The 23,652-nt window shown below is 43.7% G+C and overlaps 1 protein-coding gene across 1 annotated transcript in view; it reads left to right on the top strand.

Moving 5' to 3' along the window:
• cdk5rap2 (CDK5 regulatory subunit associated protein 2) overlaps positions 1–23,648 on the top strand; it is a 31,259-nt gene extending 7,611 nt beyond the window's left edge. Inside the window, exons 10-52 of the mRNA XM_070924378.1 lie at positions 1,432–2,268; positions 2,412–2,534; positions 2,624–2,743; positions 2,902–2,994; positions 3,201–3,419; positions 3,584–3,754; positions 3,875–3,985; positions 4,066–4,203; positions 4,294–4,473; positions 4,641–4,835; positions 5,117–5,308; positions 5,517–5,646; positions 5,741–5,880; positions 5,973–6,089; positions 6,238–6,381; positions 6,491–6,603; positions 6,710–6,849; positions 8,631–8,771; positions 8,856–8,965; positions 9,113–9,256; positions 9,776–9,868; positions 9,997–10,184; positions 10,279–10,606; positions 10,713–12,270; positions 12,494–12,595; positions 13,045–13,193; positions 14,037–14,440; positions 14,586–14,818; positions 15,159–15,210; positions 16,541–16,713; positions 17,486–17,827; positions 18,212–18,337; positions 18,440–18,556; positions 18,766–18,955; positions 19,798–19,919; positions 20,296–20,499; positions 20,603–20,692; positions 20,809–21,071; positions 21,234–21,383; positions 21,503–21,641; positions 21,952–21,998; positions 22,117–22,171; positions 23,107–23,648. Of these exons, the coding sequence (XP_070780479.1) occupies positions 1,432–2,268; positions 2,412–2,534; positions 2,624–2,743; positions 2,902–2,994; positions 3,201–3,419; positions 3,584–3,754; positions 3,875–3,985; positions 4,066–4,203; positions 4,294–4,473; positions 4,641–4,835; positions 5,117–5,308; positions 5,517–5,646; positions 5,741–5,880; positions 5,973–6,089; positions 6,238–6,381; positions 6,491–6,603; positions 6,710–6,849; positions 8,631–8,771; positions 8,856–8,965; positions 9,113–9,256; positions 9,776–9,868; positions 9,997–10,184; positions 10,279–10,606; positions 10,713–12,270; positions 12,494–12,595; positions 13,045–13,193; positions 14,037–14,440; positions 14,586–14,818; positions 15,159–15,210; positions 16,541–16,713; positions 17,486–17,827; positions 18,212–18,337; positions 18,440–18,556; positions 18,766–18,955; positions 19,798–19,919; positions 20,296–20,499; positions 20,603–20,692; positions 20,809–21,071; positions 21,234–21,383; positions 21,503–21,641; positions 21,952–21,998; positions 22,117–22,171; positions 23,107–23,228 (8,805 nt within the window). The 3' untranslated portion in view covers positions 23,229–23,648. The remainder of the gene's footprint in view (positions 1–1,431; positions 2,269–2,411; positions 2,535–2,623; positions 2,744–2,901; positions 2,995–3,200; positions 3,420–3,583; positions 3,755–3,874; positions 3,986–4,065; positions 4,204–4,293; positions 4,474–4,640; positions 4,836–5,116; positions 5,309–5,516; positions 5,647–5,740; positions 5,881–5,972; positions 6,090–6,237; positions 6,382–6,490; positions 6,604–6,709; positions 6,850–8,630; positions 8,772–8,855; positions 8,966–9,112; positions 9,257–9,775; positions 9,869–9,996; positions 10,185–10,278; positions 10,607–10,712; positions 12,271–12,493; positions 12,596–13,044; positions 13,194–14,036; positions 14,441–14,585; positions 14,819–15,158; positions 15,211–16,540; positions 16,714–17,485; positions 17,828–18,211; positions 18,338–18,439; positions 18,557–18,765; positions 18,956–19,797; positions 19,920–20,295; positions 20,500–20,602; positions 20,693–20,808; positions 21,072–21,233; positions 21,384–21,502; positions 21,642–21,951; positions 21,999–22,116; positions 22,172–23,106) is intronic.
• The last annotated feature ends 4 nt before the right edge of the window (positions 23,649–23,652 follow it).

Raw genomic sequence — 23,652 nt, 5'->3', positions numbered from 1 at the left:
GAGAGTTTGGAGTTGTCACTTGATCATTAGATTAGTAATCTCTTAATTTCCCATAATCCTTTTCATGACAGTTTTAAATGATAGTAAACCTGTATTAGAGAATTTTTCTGAAAGTTATTCTCTTACCTATATTCTCTATACCAACTCCATGCTTTTCCATTTTGTGAGTTTGGGGGCTGAATATTGTGGCCCTGCTGATTGGGCTGATGTGATGTATTTTAATGTTTGATGGATCGTAGTTAAATATCTAACATAGGACATAGTTTGTCAGTTCAGAAAGCTTAAGAAATGTCCATTGTATAAAAACAATGCAATGCAGTTTGAAAGTGGTCCTCAAAACATTATGTGGGTTGTTGGTGAAAGTACTGTGTTGCTGACGTTCAGAGTAGAAAGCTGTTAGTTGGGCAGTGTCCATGGTTTCCTCCTCAGGCCTTGACGTCTGGACTCAGGTCACAGTGTTAAGGCTGGATTACCATGCTGTCTGGAGACAGTTCCTCTGAAAGTTATTTATGTCTATCCCTCTTAATTAAAGGGGGGGGAAACGGTGTAACCTGGGAGTGTTTGTCAGATCAGATCTGGGTAAACAAATGAATGTGCTGCATGTATTGCAAAGGATTTTGAAGGACTGGGGATAGTGTGTGTACCAGGGATGCTTTTTGGGCATGACAGGACTTTGAGTGGCCTCTCCAGGATAGAGGTGTAATGGAATGTGTGACAGCAACGATGGCCAGAAAACACCTCCTCCTATCTTAAAGTGGATTTTTAGATGTACTGCCAGGCAGGATGGACTCTGTAGGAGTCATTGTCTGCTGCCATCTTCACCAGTCCCCTAGAGAAACATCTGTATGGGCGGACCTTCATACATTGGTGTCTCTATCAGGGCATCTGGGAGGAGGTTTTCTAGAGATGGTCTGGCACCAGGCACAACACAGATCACTGCAGCAGTCCTAGAGGATTTGATCTGATTGAATATGTGGGGGAGAGTGGAATAGAGGCGGGAGCAGGGATTATCAAAGGCTTAGGGCTTATAGTGCTCTGCACTCAGTCATTCTCCTCTGTGCTTCTCTTGCTGATGCAGTGAGAGAAAATGATAGATGGCTATTCCTTGGTTGGCAGGCTGATGACCATTAGGCCACGGACAGTTTGTGTGTCAGTGAGAGACTGTTTGGACTTGTTTTAAGAGGGTGAATCTGGAATCTAAAGATCTAAGGTGCCATGAGGGACCCGTGTCGTATATGTGCTGTTCGTGCGGTGGGAAGCCAGTGTCGCTGGATCTTTAGCTCATCAGAAAAGAGGAAGCTACAAGTCATCTTGTCCCATGTGCTGGGCTGGGAGGTGACTCGTGATGGTCGCGGAGAGTTCCTCTGTGGGAAATGTGTGTTCCAGTTAGAGAAGGTGGTGCAGTGTGATGTTAACATCAGCCAGCTGCAGGATGAACACAACAGTCAGATCCAGAAGCTGCAGGCGGAGAAAGACCATCTGATCCAGTGCATCATCCACATCTATAAAAAAAACAACCCGAGCCTGGACAAGAGTGACTGGGAGAGCACCAGCAGCAAGACTCTACTCAGGTTCTCTGGGGTGGGCAGTCTTGATGATGAGGCTGTTTGTCAGCTGGCCTCTGAAGGACAGCAGTTCAGGGAGAGTGGAAGTGGTCACACGGAGAATCGCATGAAAAGGTGTGTGAGTCTGGATCAAATTGTTAGTAAAGGGGCATTCCCAGGGCGCTCAGGCCTTAGGAGCAGCAGGCTGGGATCAGCGGCAGGGCTTGATGGCTCTATGAAGAGCTTTGGTCTACAAGGCACACGCCACCGTTCGCAGAGCATGTACCTTGACCTGGTCCACCGGAAGGGCATACTGCCTAGACCTGGATTCAAAGGTCGCTCCTCATCCCTGCAGTCCCTCAATAGAGACTTTTCCTCAGACACCCCACTAGATCCTCCACCCAAACAAAAATTCAGAGAGGCCAAGATGTTTGTTGCCAGACATGGTGCCACTGATGACCCAGGAGGAAAGGTTCAGGCCAGAGCGCTGCTCCATAGCTCCTCAAGTCAGCCTTCTGTGATCTCTGACCTGATCCAGCTCCTGCGCTGCATCACCAAGCAGCAAGTTTCTGCCCCTGCAGGGAGCCACATCCCTGTCCTCAAGAGGTTAAATACTGGCCCTCACAACCCCCGAGCCAAACGCAGACAAAGAGAGGCAGAATGGAAGTCTCTGCATGACCTTACAGAGGAATTTGATGATGAATACACTCCTGTCAGAGTGAAGGTAGTTCTTTTCAGTAATCCCAGCTGAGAAAAACGCAATAGCGCCGGTAATGAGCTGTGACAGACAACAGCTTTGCTCCTTTAAATTGCTGGTATTAATATATTTTCCCCCTCCTGTTTTGTGTGTTCTCTGGATTTGCTTAGAAGCAGAATGAGGTTAGCCGATTGGAGTCCTGCAATAAGCTGCTGACGGAACAGCTCACCCAGGCAAAAAGCACCAATGAGAACCTGACTAAAACACTGGAGGATACCCAGAATCAAAACAAGGTACATAGAGATTACATTTAGCTATATTAAATATTCTTGAATTTGATTGAGAGGTTTCTTTGTGTAAGATCACTTCTTTATGTAAACAGAACCTGTTAGGGAAGTTGGAGGAGAAGGAGAATGAATTCAACTCTGAGAAAAAAAATGCTCTGAAGCGAGACAAAACAATCCAGGGGCTAACTCAGGTCCTCAGAGAAAAGGAAAAAGAGGTAAGGTTCATGCTATTATTAACACATTTTATTTATTGTTGGGATCATAACAGTTGTTGTTAACTGTGACAAGACTTAGCCTAACCTGTCTGTGCTCTCACTATTCTGTATTATGCAACGCTCTAACACCAACTTGTCTTACTCTGTGTATTGCACAGATTTCAGAACTGTGTCATGAGATTGAGGACAGGGATGACGCTTTGGCCAAGGCTAGAGAGGCAGCACATAAAGCCCAACTGCAGAAATACCAGGCAAGTCCTGTACCTTTATGATAATGTTAATGGCTCCTTGCTCTGTGTGTGCCTGTACATTCACACATTATATTACTAAGAAGTGAGTATCTCATAGAATGTTGAAGAAACAGTAAAGCGAAGGAAGTTTTGTCTCCATCTCATTGACAAGTAAACAAAACAGTAAAGATCTGTAAAGATAAACATTTCTTGCATCTATCCCTCAGGGAGTAGAGGAGCACCAAAATCTATTAATGGAAAAGCAAACAGAACTGGCCCAACTCCAGGGGCAACACCATGCCAAGGTGCTTGAAGCCCAAAAGCTACAGCGTGCCCTGGACAGGAAGGAGCAAGAGCTGGCTGACTTACAGCAGGCAAAGGACCAGCTAGAGGTGGAACTGGAGGACCTGCAACAGCAGAAGAAGAAGGGAGACAAAGCCCTGAATGTAAGACAGGTGGAGGACAGTGGTTGTCTAGTAAATATGGTCAAATAAAGCTTTATTATTGTCTCCAGAGAAAAATTATCAGGTACTTTAAATGCTCTATTTCATTATCTTTCACTGTTCAAATATAGACCTTTTGTTTACAGTATTATCATTTACACCTCCAGGATCTGAACAATCAGCTCAAGAAGCTGAGTGGTGAGATCGGGGACAGGGAGAGTGCTCTGGAGCAGCAGTACCAGGAGCTGCTGGATCAAACCAAAAGAAAACTGCAGACCCATGAGGTCACCATCCAGCGGCTCACATCCACTCTGGCCGATAAAGAGCAGCAGCTACAGGTGACACAACAACACTGAACAACAGCTTAGCTTTGTGTGTATTAATGGTTTGTTTTACATTGAAAAATCTGTCATTGAATATATTCAGATAGTTGGCTTTTTTTCTCTGTTTTCTCTCAGGAGTACATAAACATGGTCAAAGACTTTGAGCAAAGCAAAAGCCCAGGAGGAAACGATAATGTGCTTTCCAGGCTGCGGCAAAGGCTGAAAGAAAAGGAGAGGGCTCTGGAGGTGCGCATTCCTTCTGTGTAATCTTCTCACCACGGTGACTATAATTTGATTCTGACATTCTTCTGTTTGCTCTCTCACAGCAAGCGCTGGAAGAGAAGTTTGCTGCCATTGATGAGAAAGACAATGAGATACACCAGCTGCAGCTGTCTCTGAGGGAGAAGGAAAGAGACCTGGATAGGCTCAATAACTTGCTCTCTCACAACGAGGAAACTATCAATGTAAGCAGCTATAACTGTATTTGATTAGGAAATTTGTGGGAGGTTGGACTTCAATCCGATGCATCTGTCTGCTTATTCCTCTCCTTCCAGAATTTTGACAGTATGATCAAGGAGAAGGATGTAGAGCTGCAGCATCTTGCAAACACACTAAAGAACCTGCAGAGAGCCAAGCAAGATGTAGAAGATAACTTGAACAGAGCACTGAGGGAGAAGGACTCCATCATCAGCCAGCTACAGCTCTCCCTGGACGGCAAGACAAAGGATATGGAGGTTAGTTGAAAAATGTAGTTACCTTCACACACCCTCTGCTGTATTTTCAGTCATGTTCATTGTGTTTTTTCACCATTCTGACCTGTGAAGTTTACATATACAAACATTTTATTTATAGTGTCTCTGTGAGATAGATTTTTTTTTAGCTCTGTCACTCTTGTTTGTAGGAGATGGCTCAATCAATGCTGAGCCAGTCGCAGACTCATGCACGTGACCTTGCTGAACAGATGGGCCAGAGGTTAAAGGTCACAGAGGCTATGTTGGCTGAGGCTGTAAAGGCCAGGGAAAGGCTGGTTGCTGACAATGAGAGCGCTGTGGAAGGACTGTTGGCTACAATCAGCAGCAAGGACCAGCTCCTCAAGGTCAACATTTTAATTATGAACATTTTTAGCTCAGGGAAACCATGACTTTGTAGCAACAAATTGTATAAGTATAAAGCAACATGCAAATGACAGAATGAATTAAGTATGAATATGATTTGTGCAGCAAATTACTATACTCTAATAGTAATGTGAATTTACACATTATACAGACATTGCATTGAATTTACATTGACATATCTACAAAAAGCTATCTGTATGTGCAGAATGTGGGCAAACTCATGAACTCTCATTACTTTCATCTGTTCTTTCATTTTCCTCAGGAGTCCGCAGAGCACTACAACCGCATGCTGTCTGAGCGCACTCAAGAGATTCAGGACCTGAGGAAGCAGCTGTCTGATAGGCAACAGCAGCTTGCCACTGCTGAGAAGCAAAGCTCCACAACAGCCCAGGAGGGTTATTTAGAGACTGCAGAGCTCAAAGCCCTGCTTGCTGAAAAAGAGAGCCTCATCAACGTAAGTTCCTCTGGGATACAACGTCGTTACTCAGCTTTAAAATGTGCTTGACTTAGAGGGCTACACAAGGGAGGAAATTGAAACTCCCAAGGAGAATAACACTAGTAGTAATACTCCTCTCCTCCATTCTCTCTTGTCAAGCTTGACAAAGTTTAAGGTATCAGTTGTACATGTTGGAGTGTGTTAACTTATCTTTGTAAATATGCAGAAGCTTCTGCAGCGTGGCCAGGAAAGGGACCAGTTTCTGGCAGAGATGAGGCAGATGGAGGAGCCGGGTCATGTGTTGGAGCTCAGACAAACTATCCAGATCATGCAGGAGAAGTTGGACGAGAGGGAAGGTGAGACCTTTAGACCTCTTAAACCCTCCTACTGGATATTTATAAGTTAAGAGTATGTGGGTCCTACATTTGATTCTATTTGTCTGCACTGAAGCTGAGCTGTCCAGGAGGAACAGTGAAGATAATGTGGAGAACATTCCCCTCTCCAAGAAGACAGTCGTCGTCCTGAAGAAGGAGCTTGCACAGAAAACTGAGGCGCTGAACAAAGCACTTAAGAGGGAGAATGAATTGAAGGTCAGTTGGCATTTTACTTATCTCCTCAGTCAGTAAACTTGCTAACAAGTGTCTTTTTGTTTAATGCCCTATTTTATTTTCTCCACATCCAGATTTCTTTGGCAGAGCTACAGTCATTGCTATCTGAGCTGGAGGGTCGCAATGAAGGTCAGGCTGCTAATATTGAGTCCCTAACTGCCACTCTGACGACCAAGGATGAGATTATTAATGTAAGGATTCCTCCATTCACAGGGTCAAACTCTTGCCACTCAATGAAACACACAGCAGCTTTGAAGAAGGAGCTTTTCTTCTGATTGCATTTGAACTCCATGGCCTCTTCTCCAGCAGTTCTCATGTTTTGTTTTTGTTTATGAAAAGGTTCTCCACCAGCGCCTCGGTCAGAGAGGGGACAGTCGGGCTGATCATACCCAGGATCAGGTCATTGGTTCTGGCATGGAGCGATCACTCCCCAGGCTCCCTCAGAGAGAGAGAACCATAATTGGTGGAGACAGCCAGCAAGAAGTAAACTAAAAACTTTACCAACTTTACTCCATATTTACTCATATATATATTTTACACGTCATGCTTTGACTTTAAGACCATTGCCTTTTTATTTTCTGTCTCTCTTAAGGCTTTGCCCAACCCTATAGTCTTGCAACAGGAGCATGATGCTTTGAACAAAGCCCTGAGAGCTGAACAACAGCTCTACTCCAGCCTGGTGAGGACCGTAAAGGAGCAGGACAGGTAGGGATAATGGTCACTCTAACAAATAAAACCACTGCAATTAGTAAAAAGATTTGACATATTTGATGGATAAACCTTACTCTGTGTGTACACGTGTGTTTTGCAGTGTCCAGCGTCTCCATGCTCTGCAGCTGGAGCTGACAGCAGTGCAGCTCCTCAGGCAGCAGCTAGAGGAGAGCATCAAAACTAATGAGGAGCTAAGGGACGACTTGGAGAGAGAGATACGCAGAGCCAAACTCAGAGAAGGTGCAGTGCAAACACACTGGGTGGGAACTGAATGAAAGAAAAGAAATAGAAAAAAACCTGAAAAGGAAAGATCATGTTTATCACTTAAGTTGTTCTAAGAGTTAGGAAACCATAGCTCAGGAAGAGGTATATCCATAGATCCTAGGGAAAACACACACATACACAAACACACCTGTCTTCTTTGTCCTGCGTATTTACTCCAATAATATCTCGCTGACAACCTCACACCACCTATTTATCTGTCACTTTGTTCAGCATGCACACCTGGTCCTTCCACTCCTCATCTTTGTGCACTTTTATGTTCATTGTTCTTTACATCATCGTCACCTCCTCATCTGCATGTTTTGTCCATATTGACGTCGCTGCCCGTCTCTCTCTGTCACTCTTTAAATGTAATGGCTTCACACTCATCCACCCTGTTTCTCAGTTTGTCTGTCCTTTTATTAAAAGAAGTGAATAAAAGCTGCTGTTGCTGTCTTCTTGTCTCTCACGTTTAACATGCTGTCTGCTTGTTTTGACTGTTCCATTAAAACATTTGGTTGTCTGTTGACTGCATCATCTCTCCGTCACCCCTCTGGTTATTAATCCAACTCATCCAACCATCTGTCACATGATAGTTAGATTTCATTGCATAAGCATGTCATTATATAACAACTTAAAGAAAGGTATTAAATGTTGTTATGCTATAGAATCATGTGGTATCCTGCTGCATAGTAGCTCCCCTGAAATAAATCCTATTAAAAATAATGCTTAGTATATTATTTTACGACATCACATAGTAATGTAATTTAGCACAGTTAGTGCTTCAGAAGTAGTGTGACATCAGGGTGCAGCCTTGAGACTGATTAAAAGTGTCACTGTATGCTCAGGTCGTCGTCTAAGCCAAATTACTTCAGTGTCTGTCCACATGCATGTGTGTGCTCGTCTGTGTGCATGCTCATCCCCCGCCCATCTCTCTAAAGAGAGCCAGGTGTATAAATAGGTCAGCTGTAAGTAACAGGCCCATGGCTCACATTCACACTGAATCCAAGATAGATGAAGCCACAGTAATTACCACTGATTAAATCTCCGCATTTTCTATGTTTTGGTTACATAATCATTATAAAATACATTACATACGATGTGTACATGCTTCATGTAGACAAACACACACAAACATTGTAATTATATGTATACATGGTAACATTTAACTTTAAGTCCCCTTATTTAGCATTTATAAGCAGTATATTAACAGTTAAGAAATGGTTTATGACACTATAATATAGTTATAAGCAGGTATGAGGACATTTAAATTCCTGTTAAATTCCACCATGAGCTTTAATTTAATTTAATATGTATTGAACAAGCATGTCAAGATGCATCAATGCATTAAAAAAATATTTTTTCATGAGGCATAGATGTACAGTAGAATCATGCATTTTTGGTATTTGTACCAGTTTTTACTTTCTGAAAATAAATACTTTTTTCATTTTCTTTGTTTGAAATTTTCAATTATCAAAAGATAGATTTTTATACAGACACATACCATAAACTATGAAGTCCAAGTTTCAATTTGGTCTCTTATTTTTCTCCAGAGCTGCATGTCATTTTATGTAAAATCTTGTCAAGTCTATGCATAAATGACGCCAGTGTTTTTATAGCTATAGACTATTAATGATGCAGCATGTGAATCAATGTTAAGTTAGAAACATTCTGACAGTAGAGCACTTACCTACACGGAGATGTACTTTCTTGTCACACCAGAGAAATGGCTGTGTGTAACCCTCTATTTGTCTGTTCAGGTATGGACCTGATTGATCCCAAAGAAGTGGAGAGCATGAGACATCAGCTAGAAGATGCACAGCGCTGGAATGCCTCTCTGCAGGCTCGCCTAGGAGCTATACAGAACCGTGGAGGAGGGGTTGGTGGGGCCACTGATGGTGGTAAGAGTAGAAAAAATACACGTGATGTCTTATTCCTTTTGGTAGATGGGAGTTACATCTCTAATGACTCTAATGTTCTTCCAGGTGACACTTTGAGTTTCATTGGAGATCAGACTTCCTACATGAGTATCTGTGTGGGAGAGGGGCAGGATGACAGCTTGTCTCTGCTCTCTGAGCAGGAGCTCAGGCAGAAGGTGAATAATATGTTTTGAAAAAAGTATTGTCTCTATCTAATGAATATAACAGTAGACTATAATTAGTTGGCAAGACATGTCACCATAATATGAAAAACAGGAAGACAATCATGCAAATGGTTAAACATGAGTCGTTCTGGGCATTAGGTGGTGGAGCTGCAGGATTGTGTCAGCAGACTGCAGACTTTAAACAACGAGCTGCAGAACCGGCTGTCACTATTGGAGAAATCAGACCATGACGCTTACGACAAGGAAGACAAAGAGGTGGCCAGCAGTAGCCCCTGGAAACAGGTTAGAGGCTACAAAAGACAGCTGCTAGTGGAGGAAGTTGAGACGTCAAAGTTTATTTCCTAAACCTTACAATAAAGTGCCTTACTGTCTTATATCAGCAAATCTTTGTACAGTTTGTCCACATGTTCCAAATACTTAATGAATCATCTCTGAGTCATTGTCTAACATCCACCTTTTATTAGCTCCTTTCTAACCCTTGAACCTACATCTTAACCTTTGCTCTGTCTAGCCTGTTGTTAATGTCTCTTTACTCTGTGGTACTGTATGTCTTATTTCTCTAACAAGTGTGTTTCTTGTCTGTAGTAGAAGATACCCTCTTTTTCTCCTTCACCTTTCCTAATCAGTCCCTTTTTTTTTTATCTCTGTGTCCCATGAAATGGTCTCTCTCCGCCATGCCACATTAGACACGTCATACCATTCTGCTGTTGCTGTGCAGTGTTTTATGGATTATGTTCCCTCATTAAGTTTTCTTTTACCGAGCCATTTGTGTCATACTCGCCTCCCATCCCATTACTCTAGCAGCTTGACAAGACGCAGCCTGCAGCTCACAGTAAGAGGATACATCGCTCTGGTCAGGACAAAGAGAGTCAGACAGACATCAAAATAGGACAGGTATGAAATAGATGATCATTTATTACATTTTGAAGAGCTTTTGAAATATTATAAGACATAATTTAATGTAAATAATGTTGGAAATTCCCTTTTTTGTGTAACTTAACATCTAAACTATCCCTTTTTAGATGGTGTCTGGAAAGCTGCTGGTTGATATGAGTATGGACAGTGGCCTTGGCCAAAGTAGAGAGCATGCTCAGTCTGGCCACGACACCTTTGACACTGGAGAGAAAGATTCTAGGGAGAGGAACGCACATGTAATGGCACTTAAATCTCTGCTGACTGATTGTGGGGCCACATCAGTCTCGCACCTTAGGTAGGTCTTTTCTTGAGCATATCCTACTCCTTTTCACTCGAACTCAAGAGTCAGTTGCCTGAACAGTAAACTAATCACATTTCTTTTATTGCAGAGAGGAGCTGCTCAGACTTAGATCAGAAAATGTGGAGCTGCGGGGTCTCCTGAAAGAACAAAAATCTACTGAGTGTAAAGAGAAAGAGAGCACAGACGCCTCAGGGAACAGCAGTGATGGACAGGCTGAATTGAGAAGGAGTGTGGAAACTCTGCAGGCCGAGTCCAAAGGTCACTCTAAGGTCATCAATCTGTCAAAGGAGGTGTCGGATGGGGAGACCCTGGTCACCACTGAGCTAATTGTCAGCACCACAGAATGGATGGAGGGTCCACAAACTGAAGACCAGTCCCACAGCAAGAGTGCCAAGCAGCATGCTGCAAGACATGGGGTAAGTTTTGTATTATGGTAAGAGTGTTAAGAAACGCCACATTGCTTTCTGCATGAAGCCTAACTGTCAGTGTTTTTAATATCTGTTCCATTTGTTTCAATTGCAGGCTGGTGTCAGATCCCGCCTCCCAGTCCCTGTGAGGCTGAGAGTGGAGGGCAGCAGCAGCAGGCAGTCTGTGAGCTCTGACCATCTGAAAACTGACGCACTTCAGCACCTTCATTTGGATGATGTATATGGGTCTGACCAGCAACTGCATGCAGACTCCAACTCCCCCATGTCACCCCAGCACTGCACTTCCCCTTCTTCCACTCTCAGATATACACGTCGCAGCGGCAGTCCAGTAGGGTCGGACAAGGGCTCAGAAGCCAGAACGACACTGGATCACACCCAGGCCGACTCTGCTCTTTTCACTCAGCTGGAGCTTCTCCACCAGGAGTGTCAGGAGAAAGAGGCCCTGATCCACAAGCTAAGTGAGCAGCTAACTGATTGGGAAGAGCTCCATGCTCGGCTCCAGGAAAAGGACCGGCTCAATTGCCAGTACGTGGAGGCCTTACAGGCTGCAGAATCCACCATTGCTTACCTGACTGCCTGCAGTCTGGACAGCCAGGCAGGATTTGGGACGCACACCAGTTCGTGTACAGGTCTTGGCTCTGTAGTTTCAGATTCTGCCCTCCATGGCAGATGCATTGAGCTGCAAAAAGCACTACAGGAGAAGGAGGAACTCAACAACCAGCTTATAGAGCTTCTGAATATGGCAGAGAAAGCCATCACCTCGCCTGACAGCCAAGAAAACAATCCAGAAAACAGTGATTTATGTTTGAAGATAGAGACGGCATTGCAGCAGGTGAACACATCTTCAAATAGACAGAGCCCGAGAGGTGGAACCACAGAGAACTCTATGCAGGAGTTGCAACGACACGCAGACTCTTTGCAGGAGGCACTGTGGGAGCAGAATAGGCTTAATGCTGAGCTGCAGGAAAAACTTAGAGCTGCTGATGCTGCTGCTCAACATGGCTACAACAGTAACAGTGCTGACCAGAAGTGTTCAAGGCAGGTACCAGCAGAATCAATTAAGGAGTCAAAGGAATACCATGGGGAAATGGGAAGTTCAGATAATGTCAGTTTAAATCAGGAGATGACCAAAGTTCTAATGAACTGCCTGAGTGCAGCAGAGTCTGCCGTTGCCTCTTTGGCGGCACACTGTACAAATACCAGCTCCTTAGCTTGTGGTAGATCATCACAGACCAGCCCTGACCTGCAGATGAACTTAGATAAACTTCAGCGAGCTCTGCAAGAGAGGAAGGAAGTGGGAAAACCCACCCAGCCAACCATCAAATCCAGTGGCAATCAGCCCGCTGCTTCATCTGGAACAAAGGGACAACTTCACCAAGAGCTCCATAACAATCTCTGCCGACTATACAAGGCCTTCAGCGATCACTCACAGAGGATCTTTGAACTCCAGGCCCGAGAAGAGAGGGGCTGTAGAGAGGATAGCGAGGTTCACAGGACAGTGCAGGATGCCAGGGGATTACCACCGAGTGTCCAGCTCCAACTGGAGACTCTCCATAAGGCGCTGAGGGAGAAGAAGAAAGCATATAAAAGCCTGGAAGAGAAATTGGCCACTGCTCTTACCCAGACACCCTCCCCTGAAACTGCACGAAAAGGTAAGATAACGGCTGCTGAGCTGTTTGTGTCTTGCTACAGGTATTTGAATTGTGCATGAACAATTCAAATTTGTAATAATTTCTGTGATTCTGCAAAGGCATGTATGTGTAACGTTAAACCCTTTTGTTAATCCAAATTGGAACACCATAAAGGAGAGAGATAAGATTCTGTACCCGTTAAATGATTTCTTCCTAACCAAACATATATTGCCTCCAATGCCAGCTCTGGAGCAGGATGACAAAGGCGTGCAGGTGGATTTGCAGGACCTGGGTTACGAAACCAGTGGCAAGAGTGAGAACGATAGGGAAGAGAGCAGTAGCACAGGTAGACGGCTTTTAGACAGACATTGCATGTCTGTCTGCTGAGTGGACACTAATCTGGATGTGGATAGATTCTCTCTATATGTCTGCATGAGGAGTGAACAAAGGCAACTGTAACACACTGTCTCTTACCTTGGGAAATGTTTTCTGTTTGGGTCTCATAACCACACACTCTACTGGTTTTAACCTGGTATTTCTCTGCACTATTCCCAAATTTGAATGGGCTGTCAATATTTTGCATTGACAAAGTCTTGCATGTTTCCTCTCTGAAGTTTGGGAATGTCTTTCGAGCACTCATTAACTTTTCACTTGTATTTCTTGTCTTATTTCACAGTCCAGTTGTATCTCGAATGATTTATTTCCTCACATGGCACTCCCACCATTTGTTTTCCACAACTTGTAATGTTTTCCGGTTCCCTAGTTGATTGTTTCTGTGTCCTTTTGTGTTGCCAGATCTGGAGGTTGGTGGGAACCCTAGTTGCAGTGCCTCTAGCCTGCCTTCCCTGCTGAAACATGAGCAGGCTGCCTTCTCCTCTACTGAAAACCTGGACTCAACCTCCAGCACCCCGTACCCTAGTTCCCCAGCGCTCAGCTCAGCCAAGGTATTCAATTTATGTCTCGCTAAACCCCTCCCCTGAACGATTGTCCAATCATAGCCTAGCAGCTATAACTAGGCACAGTAAGTCTGTCAAGCTTTGGATTTCTCCACATGTTGAGCAGTGCACAGGGCTGTTGTAAAGAGATACTTTACATTTAAAGAGTTTGGAGGGTGGTGTCTCATTCTTAGCCTTTCTAAAACAAAAAAACGTGCAAAAGTTTAAGAAATGCATTGAACAGTGTGTTTGTCTACTTTAACTTACGCTGCAATCATTAGCATGTCTGGCTAACTAGCTTACTGCCCATTAGTAGCTGAGTGTTACTTCCAAGATTGGGAAAAACATCATAACTAATTAAATTGGTTTGAAGTCTTGAAGAAATGTGGAATTTTACATTTTTCCTTATCATACTACGGAACATTATTGCAGTGTAGCGCTAGTTAGTCCTAGTATTACAAGACCAATGCTGTTTCTTTTGTTCAATGTTTTCTCATCATCAGCCGATGAAGATGTTGCCTTTTTGCCTGCGCAGCGTTAGCCTCAGTCTTTTAGCACCTTATCATGTATATAGCTATCAACTGCATATTTAAGACCCACATTAAAAAGTCAGCCAGGGAGCGTTATGAACCAACTCGTGGAGCTAACGTTAGCTTAATTAGCTAGCCAGCTACAGTTTTTCATTTCAACTGGTGAAATTGTCAGTCACTGGCTAGAAAGGAGAAGCTTTTGTCTACCTCTGCGTGAAATCAAGGAGCCATTGTTTCAAAATGACTATAAAAATTGTGCAACCCAAAATATCTGTTGAAACTGATATTTGAAATGTATTAACCCACTCCCATCTGCATTTAGGTCAGTCTGAAAAGCCTGCAGGTCTATGACGAGTATGGCATTTCTGAGGATCCTCTACAGCTTCAGGGACAAGTCAGAGAGCTGAAGGTCCAGCTGGAAAACCAGACAAAACTCATCCTCCAAATGCAAAGTCTTCTGCGTAGGAACTCTCTCTCCAGTGACCTAGTTGCCAACACTTCTGATCCCCCAACCGTCAGGGATAAAGAGGGGGGACAGAGAGAGGACCATAGCCAAGATAGTAGCTACAGAAGTGGGCAGCCAAGGGAGAAAAAGGAGGGGGAGAACCAGGCGATGAAGGATAAAACCAGCTGTCTGAATATGGAACTGGAAAGAGAGAGGACACTGAACAGAAGCATGAGTAAACAGCTGCAGCAGGCCCGCAGCCGCTCTACATCACCTGCTAGGTTAACAGTCTTTTTCAGTGCATTATCAATATTGTACTATTTTTGAACTGAGTGAAAGCTGCACAGTCATTTTGAAAATACATTTTTGACTCAACTTTTTTGTTTTCTGCCCTCCCCACTTGCCCTCATTCTGTCTTCTCACCAGACTGGACTCCCTGGTGCAGTCGCAGGCCAGGGAGCTGTCACAACTGAGGCAGCAGATCAAGGAGAGCCGCAGGCTGGGAGCCCTGCAGCGTCGGCAGCTGGAGGAGCTGAGCAAGGCCTTCAAGGAGCTGCTGCAGGCCAGCGAAGTCGACTACTACATGGGGGAGGTGGTCAAAGAGCAGCTGGACAAGAGCCTGGGCATTCTGGACAGGCTGGAAGGCCGGCTGGACAAAGGTAGCTGCGGCCTTGATCGTAATTGCAGTTGTTGTCTTTTGAGAACTAGTGCTAACCAGAACCACACTACACAAACACAATTCATTATTTGATTCATAATAGAGAACTGTGCCAAAACACACAAAACTCCAGCCAACACACATGCAAATAAAGAATGAAGTTAGGTTAGTTAGTGTTTGAGTCATATGAGAACAGTATTCCTCACCTATTGTGCAGAAATGTCTTGATGCTTTAACAAAGAGAGAGCCACCAGCAGAGAGAGACGAACACAAAAGAGCAGTCAGTCGCAACTGATTTTTACCGACAGGTCCTTGACAGCATCTTTTCCTCTGTCTGTTAGGAGAGTCTCATCTGGATAACGAGGATGTGGCAGCTCTGGAACTGTCTCGCAGGTACGTCTCAAACTTGCTAATTGTCTCAATTCATCTGCGTTTATTCAATCCTGATACTTAGGAATAGGAATAGTTTAGAGAAGAAGATTGATACCAGTCTCATCTCTGTCCTGTAAATATATGGCTGGAGCCAGTGATCACAGGGGGAAACAGCTAGCCTGGATCTTTTGAATGGTTGTGTATTTTTTTAAGGTCATATTGTCCATGTTACTGCTTGATATTTGAGAGTTGTTAGTTGAGCGGTTTTTATGTTTGTCTCATGACCCTTTTAAAGACCCCCCCACCACCACCTCCACCCATCCAATTGCCTTATGACCCTGGGCGGTGCGAGTGCTGTTGACCTGATTTTTTTTTCTTTTCTGTGACAACCAAAACATTAAGGTCACATTGCCTCAAACTGGGTCACTGGTGTCACTGATAAGTTAGAGGGGAACACACACACGCACACCACATGTCAATTCACTTCATCAGTTCATCCATTTATGTCGCTCACAGTTCAAGCAATATCATCTGGAAATGAATTATTAAGCTTTGCATAAAACACCAAGGTAAGTATATATGTACAGTATATGAACACTTTTTACATTTTTATTTGGCAGGAAATATGATCAGAGAATTCCAAGTGCAGTTTTCCCTTATGGCTGAATGGGACTAATAGTACAATTGTAGCATCTGTGGTTCTAAAAATTGCTATTTTATTTTGATTTATTGACCCAGTAACATTGACTTTGACGTTACACGATGACATTTAATTTTTCAACAGCACTCTTAGAAATTCAAGTTGCTCATAGTGTCATACGTTAATCCATGTTATTACTGGTGTGGGCAGTCTTGGGGAGCTCCAGCAGGGATCACAGTCACTGCTGTCCTTTGAGAGCATGAGAGGTCCTCCTGACAGCCCGGCTAGAATCCAGCAGGAGATAGATAATCTGCGTGTGGAGCTAGAGGGCGAGAGAGAGCTGCTGCAGCAGCACGTCAGCCTCCTCGTCCAGCAAAACCTCACCCTGGCTGAAAGCACCAGGGAGCAGCTGGATCTGTGAGTGGGTTTGATCCAGACAGACAGCATGACGTTTGCTGTGAACTCCTATTTTGTATTTTCCAGCTGTGTGCTTCTGCTGGTTAGGAACATTTTTCTTGACTTATTCAGTCTTAAGTTGAGGCTCTTTTTTTGGGTGCTGTTTTTCATGTTTGTGTGCTCATTTTCCCTGTTTTACATTGTTCTGCTCTCCAACGCTCAGCGAGACGATGTGATGGATAAAATCCAGCTGTTGGGCCCTCTCGGAGACCATTATTAACATGACTAATTTCCTCCTCTTCCTCCTCCTCCCAGGTTGGCTAAAGAGCTGCGAGAGAAGAACTGTCTGATCCAGAGTCTGCAGAGCCAGTTAAGGGGCCAAAGTTCCAGCAGCCACCACAGCTCTCACTCTGATCTGTACCACTCAGACAGGACCTCCTCCTCCTGCTACAGCAGCCCGGCCACACAGGGTGGCAATCGAGTCCACAGTAAGCACAAAGATAAACATAGTCTTAATAATGGAATTTATTTGTGATTGGGTGTGGGCCCAGCCAGGTAGAGTATGTACTATGATTGGTTATTTTAGGCCACACTAAGATTAGCTCAGTTTGCTTCATTTAAAATACATATTTTCCCACTTTTTTGCCTCTGTGGTATATACATATACATTGAGATTACCTTGTCTTGTCTAGTCCTTGTCTACGGGCCTGGCCAGCCTAGTCGCAGCCTAGTCGCAGCCTGTAATGGCACTTATTTTCCACTCAGATCCATTCTGTTGCAGTGAGGCGTCCCGCAGGACAAAGCATGCCGGCCAAGGGCAGAGCAGGTGTCCAGTTTCAATCCACCTCCACTTAAAGTTGCATTATTCAGTGGCACCTATCCGGTTCAATCTTCAAATTGTGTTTCCCTCGGGGAAAAGTGAAGACTATTGCAGAGACGAGTGAAGCATGTGGATATGTGAGATGTCCGGCAGAGGGGCCTGTAGACCCAAACTCACATTTCCCTTACTGCTACAACACTTAACCTGTTTGGCTGGTGACGTTGCAGTGGTTCATCTTGTTCTGTTGCTACTTCTGTTAGCATGGAGGACATTTTAGTTTACCAACTACAACCATAGTAGGTGGAGCATGGCCTAGTATTAATTTAGGGATTAATAATGAGTGATGAGGGGTAACAAAAAGGTTTCTAACACAAAAATGACGCAAAAAGGCCCTTTAGAGCATGAGAAATGATGGTGAATATCTGTTTTTTACGTTTTAGGCCAACGACACCCCTGTGATTGGACGGGAGCAGCTGTCCCTCCTGTAGGAGGAGCTCAGGAGGAAGGTGTGTCTGGTCACAGCAGACTGCAGGGCCTGCAGAGGGAGAACGGGCGACTGCAGGAGCAGCTGAGGGGAAGTGAGGAGCTCAACGCCACCCTGCGCACTGAACTGGACCTGCATCGCTCAATTATGGCCCAGACCAGCTCCCACCATCAGGAACAGGAAGCAGACCACGGCCGAGACCAGGACGGATCAGGGCCTCAGAAAGATACACACAACGGAGACGGAGACATTGGCTCACCAAAGAATGCTGCCGAAAAGCCTCGCACGATGAATTCAGGTAAATATGGGGCATAGGTAGGTTGATCATCATGTTAGTTAGTCAGGCTTTTCATTTTATAATATCCGTTAGCGTAGATTAAATACAGAAAGCAAAATAATCTCATGATTTCTTTTATTCATCTTTTGTTATTTGAAGACGAGCAAATCATGGGACAACAAAAAAGCTTATCAAGTTGCATTATGGGAAATGTAGGATCTAATATTTTTGTAGCTTGACCCATCCAAGGCACTAAATGACAGGATATCTCGGCCTCTGCTGCTTAGATTTTGACTACTCTATTTTTAATCTGTCCCTTGTAAACCCTGTTTTTTTAACGTAAGTGCAAACTAAATCCGCTTAAAGTACCCCTTTAATTTAGCTTTTTGCATGTGTGTCTGTCAGACTTGCTGGCAGAACATCTACAGGAGATCCGAGCTTTGCGGCAGCGCCTTGAGGAGAGCATCTGCACCAACGACCGTCTCAGGGAACAGCTGGAGAGGAGACTAGCCGAGGTGGAAAAAGACCCAGGTACATACCTGAAGTCATCTGCCTGTGTTTCATTCTCTTTATTAGAGAGTACTCATGTCCTTATCTGTTGACTGACAAGCGTGTGTATGTGCTGGTGTTCAGCAGCCACCAACATCTTCATCCAGGGCAACGATGAGCAGGGTCAGCTAGCCAATGAGGTGCGATTCCTCTGGGGACAAAACCAAACCCTGAAGGAACAGCTCAACATGGGGTCTAGAGGTAAAACACATTTTCTTATAAGCTCACATAATCAGAAACACATACAAACCTTTTCAGTCCAACAGAGGGAGAGAGACAATATTTTTCTACATTCCAGCTATTTGCCAGTCCGTCCTGGCTGGTGCTGTTGCCCATGCCTTTATCAAAAACATACCCAAAACGATCACTGATGCTGTGCTCAACACTAACTCACAGATGTTTTTCTCCAGACAAGCAGAAGGAGAACGAGAAGCTACGGGAGACTCTGGCCAGGCGGACGGCCAAACTGGAGCAGAGCAGGAAGGAGTGTGAAGCTCTGAGGCAAGAAAACTGCCGACTTGTGGAGAGGCTGGAGCACAGCAGCCAAGAAAACTCACAGCTGCGGGATTCACTGCACTACAGCAAGGAGGAGCTGCACAGGTACACACACACACACACACACAGGTAACATTAGTGCATCACTACCACACACTTCTAAATGTCTCCTCGCAGTACACACATACCATCATTACTACTCTCCTTCATGCAACCTGAAACTACACAAGGACACTAATTACAACTCTAAAGAGTCATTGCCATTACCATTATTCTATACTATTAGTACAACTTGGAAGAAACATGATAGTCTGTTATTTGTCTCATGCATACATACCATAATGATGGTATGTGACCTCTCGCCCCACGTCCTACTGACACAGCTGAATGAGGCTGACACCTGAAACCTGGAGTCTAGTTTACTGTCAGATCACTTCTCCTCTCCCTTTCCTTACCGTGTCTCCTTAGTGTGTGTGGTTTTGTGGCCTTGTGTACTAAATACACAGAGCTCATTGTGATTGGTTTTTAGGTATTTTTACCAAAATTTTAGATTTTCATTTTCAGATTTTAGTTCTTCAAATACATTTTTAAAACAATAATGGTTACACTTTTGAGTTGTTGTTGTTACAGTTTGAGATTCATTTCTTTCATTTTTGCATTTTGCCTTTATTGGATAGTGAGTGGGGTACAACATGGTACACATTACATAGTATGTGTCTTAACCACCAAGATGCAACAAATGTTTTTTTGTTTTTTTTTAATCACCCATCTTTTAAAATAAAAACAAGAATAAGGAGCCCACCTAACATAGTTGGATAAGATGACCCTCTTTTTCCTCTCAGTAAATATATATGCATCTTGATTTTTTTTTTTTGATAGTCAGTTGTATTTTTAAGTTTTTAAATTGGTGTGTATTCTTGTGTTGTGTGTGTTGTTGATATTTCCAGGTTGCAGTGTGAGGTGAAGCACCAGAGGCAGCAGCTGTCAGACTCCCAGCATCTTCTGCAGTCACTGCGCGTCGAGCTGCACGTTTATGAAAAACTCAAGACTGAAGCTCAGAAACACAACGGTATAGCGTTTATTGACATGTTATGTAGTTTAAATAGTAATACAGTGAGTGAGACAAGACAGTGTGACTAAGCAACAACTACAAATCATCAAATTTTTATATATATCAGTCTATATCAGACATTGCCATCGTCAGTTTTTGAGTTATCACAAAGACAAAGTTTTGCGGTACTGACATAGAGAGCCTTGAACGTCTTTTCAAAGATTGTGTACACTGAAAATAATCTTGAACAAATCAACATGACATTTATTGTTTTAATTTGAGAGTCTGCAGAGAGCAAAGATAATGTGCAGATAGATTTACAACTGTCCAACAGTCCTGACATTCCTCTGCAGGTTGTTTCTTTTCTGAACCTCTCCTTCCTTGTTCCTCTTAGCAGAACCCAGCAAGGCGACCCAGGAGACTGTCTCCGGGTCAGTGGACCTGAGTGAACTGCTGCTGGAGATCAGACACCTGAGGCTGCAGCTGGAGAGGAGCATCCAGACCAACACGGCACTGCGACAGAGACTGGAGGAGCAGCTGCTCAGAGGACCCAACCGCTCTGAAACCATCAACATCAACTACCTGCTGTCCTCTCCAGGTAACCACGCGGCACATGCTAATTACCGGTGACATATACGGAGGCATGTAAACACACAGGAATCTGCCAGGTCACGTCAGTGTTGGTTTTACATTTGTCTCAGATGAAGGAGGCAGGTCACCGGGTCGTGAAGGCTGCGATCCTCTCCGCCACTCATTTCAGACTCACAACGAACACACCAGTGTCCTCTATGGTAAGAAAACCTCGTCAGAAGTGACATGATGTTTAATTGTAGCAGTAAATACAAACCCTTACAGATGATTAGTGTTGTGCATATCAAAACACCTTCACACGCTTTAATCTTGTCAGATGAGAAACGTCGTGCCCATTCAGAGGTGGACGGTGGGTCATTCAGCAGCAGCTCTGGTGACAGCGTCTCTGGCACTCCCTCCCGCCTGGTGCCGGGCCACCGGATGTGGGCCAACCGCAACGGCCGCCACATTTTGGGTCTGATCGAGGACTACAACGCCCTCCGCAAGCAGATATCAGAGGGCCGTAAGCTGTCACACAGCATGGACACACAACTGCAGGAGTGTCTGCACACACTCAGACAGGAGGGCTCTGACAACAAGGTACTGACAAACTATGCTAGTAATGGAAACACAGTAGCTGAATGTGAAGGTTGTACTAAGGTTTTTAATACTGGTATTTCAGAAACTTTGTTTTCCACAGCTTGTACAAGTGATATATAAGAAGTCATTAGCGTTAATACCATTGTGTGTACATCTTCACAGGTGATAGAACAGCAGCATCTGAAGAGTTTGTCTGGCAGCATGAACACCATGCAGCAAGTGTTAGAGGAGGCTGGTCGAATGCTCAAACTGGTGTGGAGAGTCTCTTTGCCAGCTGGTAACACAGCAGGGGACAGCGGCAACAACCAGCAGGTAGGCATGCGCGCACACACACACACACACACACACACACATATACTGTATCTACCCAATCCAATTAAGTATCTACGGGAACCAAATCTTATTAATCTTTTTTTAATCCTCCATATCAGGATGAGCTGCTGAAAAATGAGATAGCCAGACTGAAAAGCAGGCTGTCGCAGCAGGAGAGGATGCTGAGTGGAGCCGTTAAACGCCTCCGAACCACCAACCAGCTCAAAGAGGGAATGGAAAGGGTCATCATCGATCAGTGTAGGATTATCTTGTTTTACTTATGTCTTGTTTTACTGCATACTAGAGCTGAAACAAGCAGTCAATCATAAGAAGTCATTTATCAAGCCAAAATGTCAAATATTGTCTGCTTCTAGCTTCTCTACTTTTCTTTGTTTCATATAATTATACATTTCAATAGCTTTGTGTTTTGTGGTCGGGAGAAAAAGTTCCTGGGAACTTTTCATATTTTTTTTGTAATTTAATAGACAAAATGATAAATCAGAAGAAAGAATATATACATCTTATAAATTGAGATATCTGACTTCATATTATTTCTTCTCCAATCTAGTGTGTGTGACCCACGGAGTGTTGAAGAAAGCTAGAGGGAATTTAGAGGTGAGTTTACCAAAAAAAAAGGAAAACATTCCTCAGTTATAAAATGTCAGATTAATGTTCTTGTTCGCAGTGAATCACTCTTCTTTTCCTTCCCACCCTCCATGTGATGTAATGATAGACAAATTACTGTACCCTCTTTGGCCTGAAAGGCCCGTCTGGAGGACCAGACGAAGGTTAGTGTGTTTGAGGTGCAGCCTTTGAGAGCGATCTGGAGCATGACACCCTGTTGATTTGGTTTGATATTGCACGAAGCAAATACCAAAAGAGGTGCCAGTTTATTGGGTTGGCTAAATCCTACCATTGTCTATTTTGGACATATTTAGGATTTAGCTAGCCGTACCTAATAAACTGGAAATGTATGACATTGTGTTCGAGTGACTGTGTGGAGAAAAAAAAAATCTTCATTTATGATGCACGATAAGCCTTTCTACTCTGAGGCATCTTTAAAAGTAATAGTTTGACATTTAGAGGAATACGCTTATTTACTTTCCTTCTTAAAAAGTTAGCTGTCCATTAAATATGAAGCTAGAACCAGGATACGGTTAGCTTAGCATAAAGACTGGAAGCAGGGGGAAACAGCTAGCCTGGCTCCGTCCAAAGGTAAATAATCCACCTATCAGCACCTCTAAAGCTCATTGATTAACATGTTTATCTGTACAAAAGCCCAAGTGTAAGGAGTCTGCCTGGCAACCAGTCGGTGATGTCAGGACTTCATAAAAGCAACCAGTCAAGAGCACATATCTTATTACACTTTGGTTTTTGTAGGGATTAAACAAACAATATAAAGTATGCTGGTTGGTGGATTTTAGCTTTAGGCAGAGCTAGGCTAGCAGTTTCCCCTTGTTTCCAGTTTTTATGCTCAGCTAACTGTCTCTAGCTTCATATTGAACAGACAGGTATGAGAGTGGTATCAACCTTCTCATCTAACTCTAAAGAAAGCAAAGGAGGGTATTTCCCCAAACTGTTCCTTTTAAACAGGATGCCAGATGCATGTGACTGCAGGCAGTTGTAAAATGTCTTCTTCTTTTTTTTGCATGCCTAAGGCCAAAGATGTAAATTGACAGTTGGTGCCTGCAGTCATGTTTTCAACTTGTGTTTTCTGTTTCAGGAGGTCCCAGTCAATGGCCAGTAGGGGACACTACAGACCCTGTTTCTGGACGGACTGCAGGCGGACACTCTGGATCCTCAGAGGATCACAACAGTGATGCCTCTTTACACTGCAGCTACTAAATCTGCTGGTTCGACGCTGCTTTTGAAAATGTAGCTACCTAATGTTCATCGGGCCTTATCCTGCCTTTCTGTCCTGCTGTAAAACTGTCACCTTACTCTCCAGATATCAAAGCCTTTTTTTATACTATAACTGCACATGACCTGCCTATAATTTGATTTATTTTAGGTACTGAAGTTGTAAAAGTTTCTTTCTTTTAAAAGAAAATGCCTTTGTAAATAGTAATTCCTGCAATTTAAATATTTTCCTTTATTCTTTTTTTATATGCATATAAGAACATGAAAATGTATTTTATTACTGACTTCTTGTTTTTACCTTTTTGTTTTCATCGGTCAGTTGTTGTATAGGATGGTTCAGGACTACCGTGTGTTCGAGGAATTATGTGCAAATGCAGTAAAGAAAAGTTTAATGATGGAACCCAATTGT

The sequence above is a fragment of the Enoplosus armatus genome, chromosome 18, assembly GCF_043641665.1.
Source record: "Enoplosus armatus isolate fEnoArm2 chromosome 18, fEnoArm2.hap1, whole genome shotgun sequence".
NCBI lineage: Eukaryota > Metazoa > Chordata > Actinopteri > Centrarchiformes > Enoplosidae > Enoplosus > Enoplosus armatus.
Note: the sequence above shows the minus strand (reverse complement) of the source record. Positions and strands in the feature narration are given on the sequence as shown.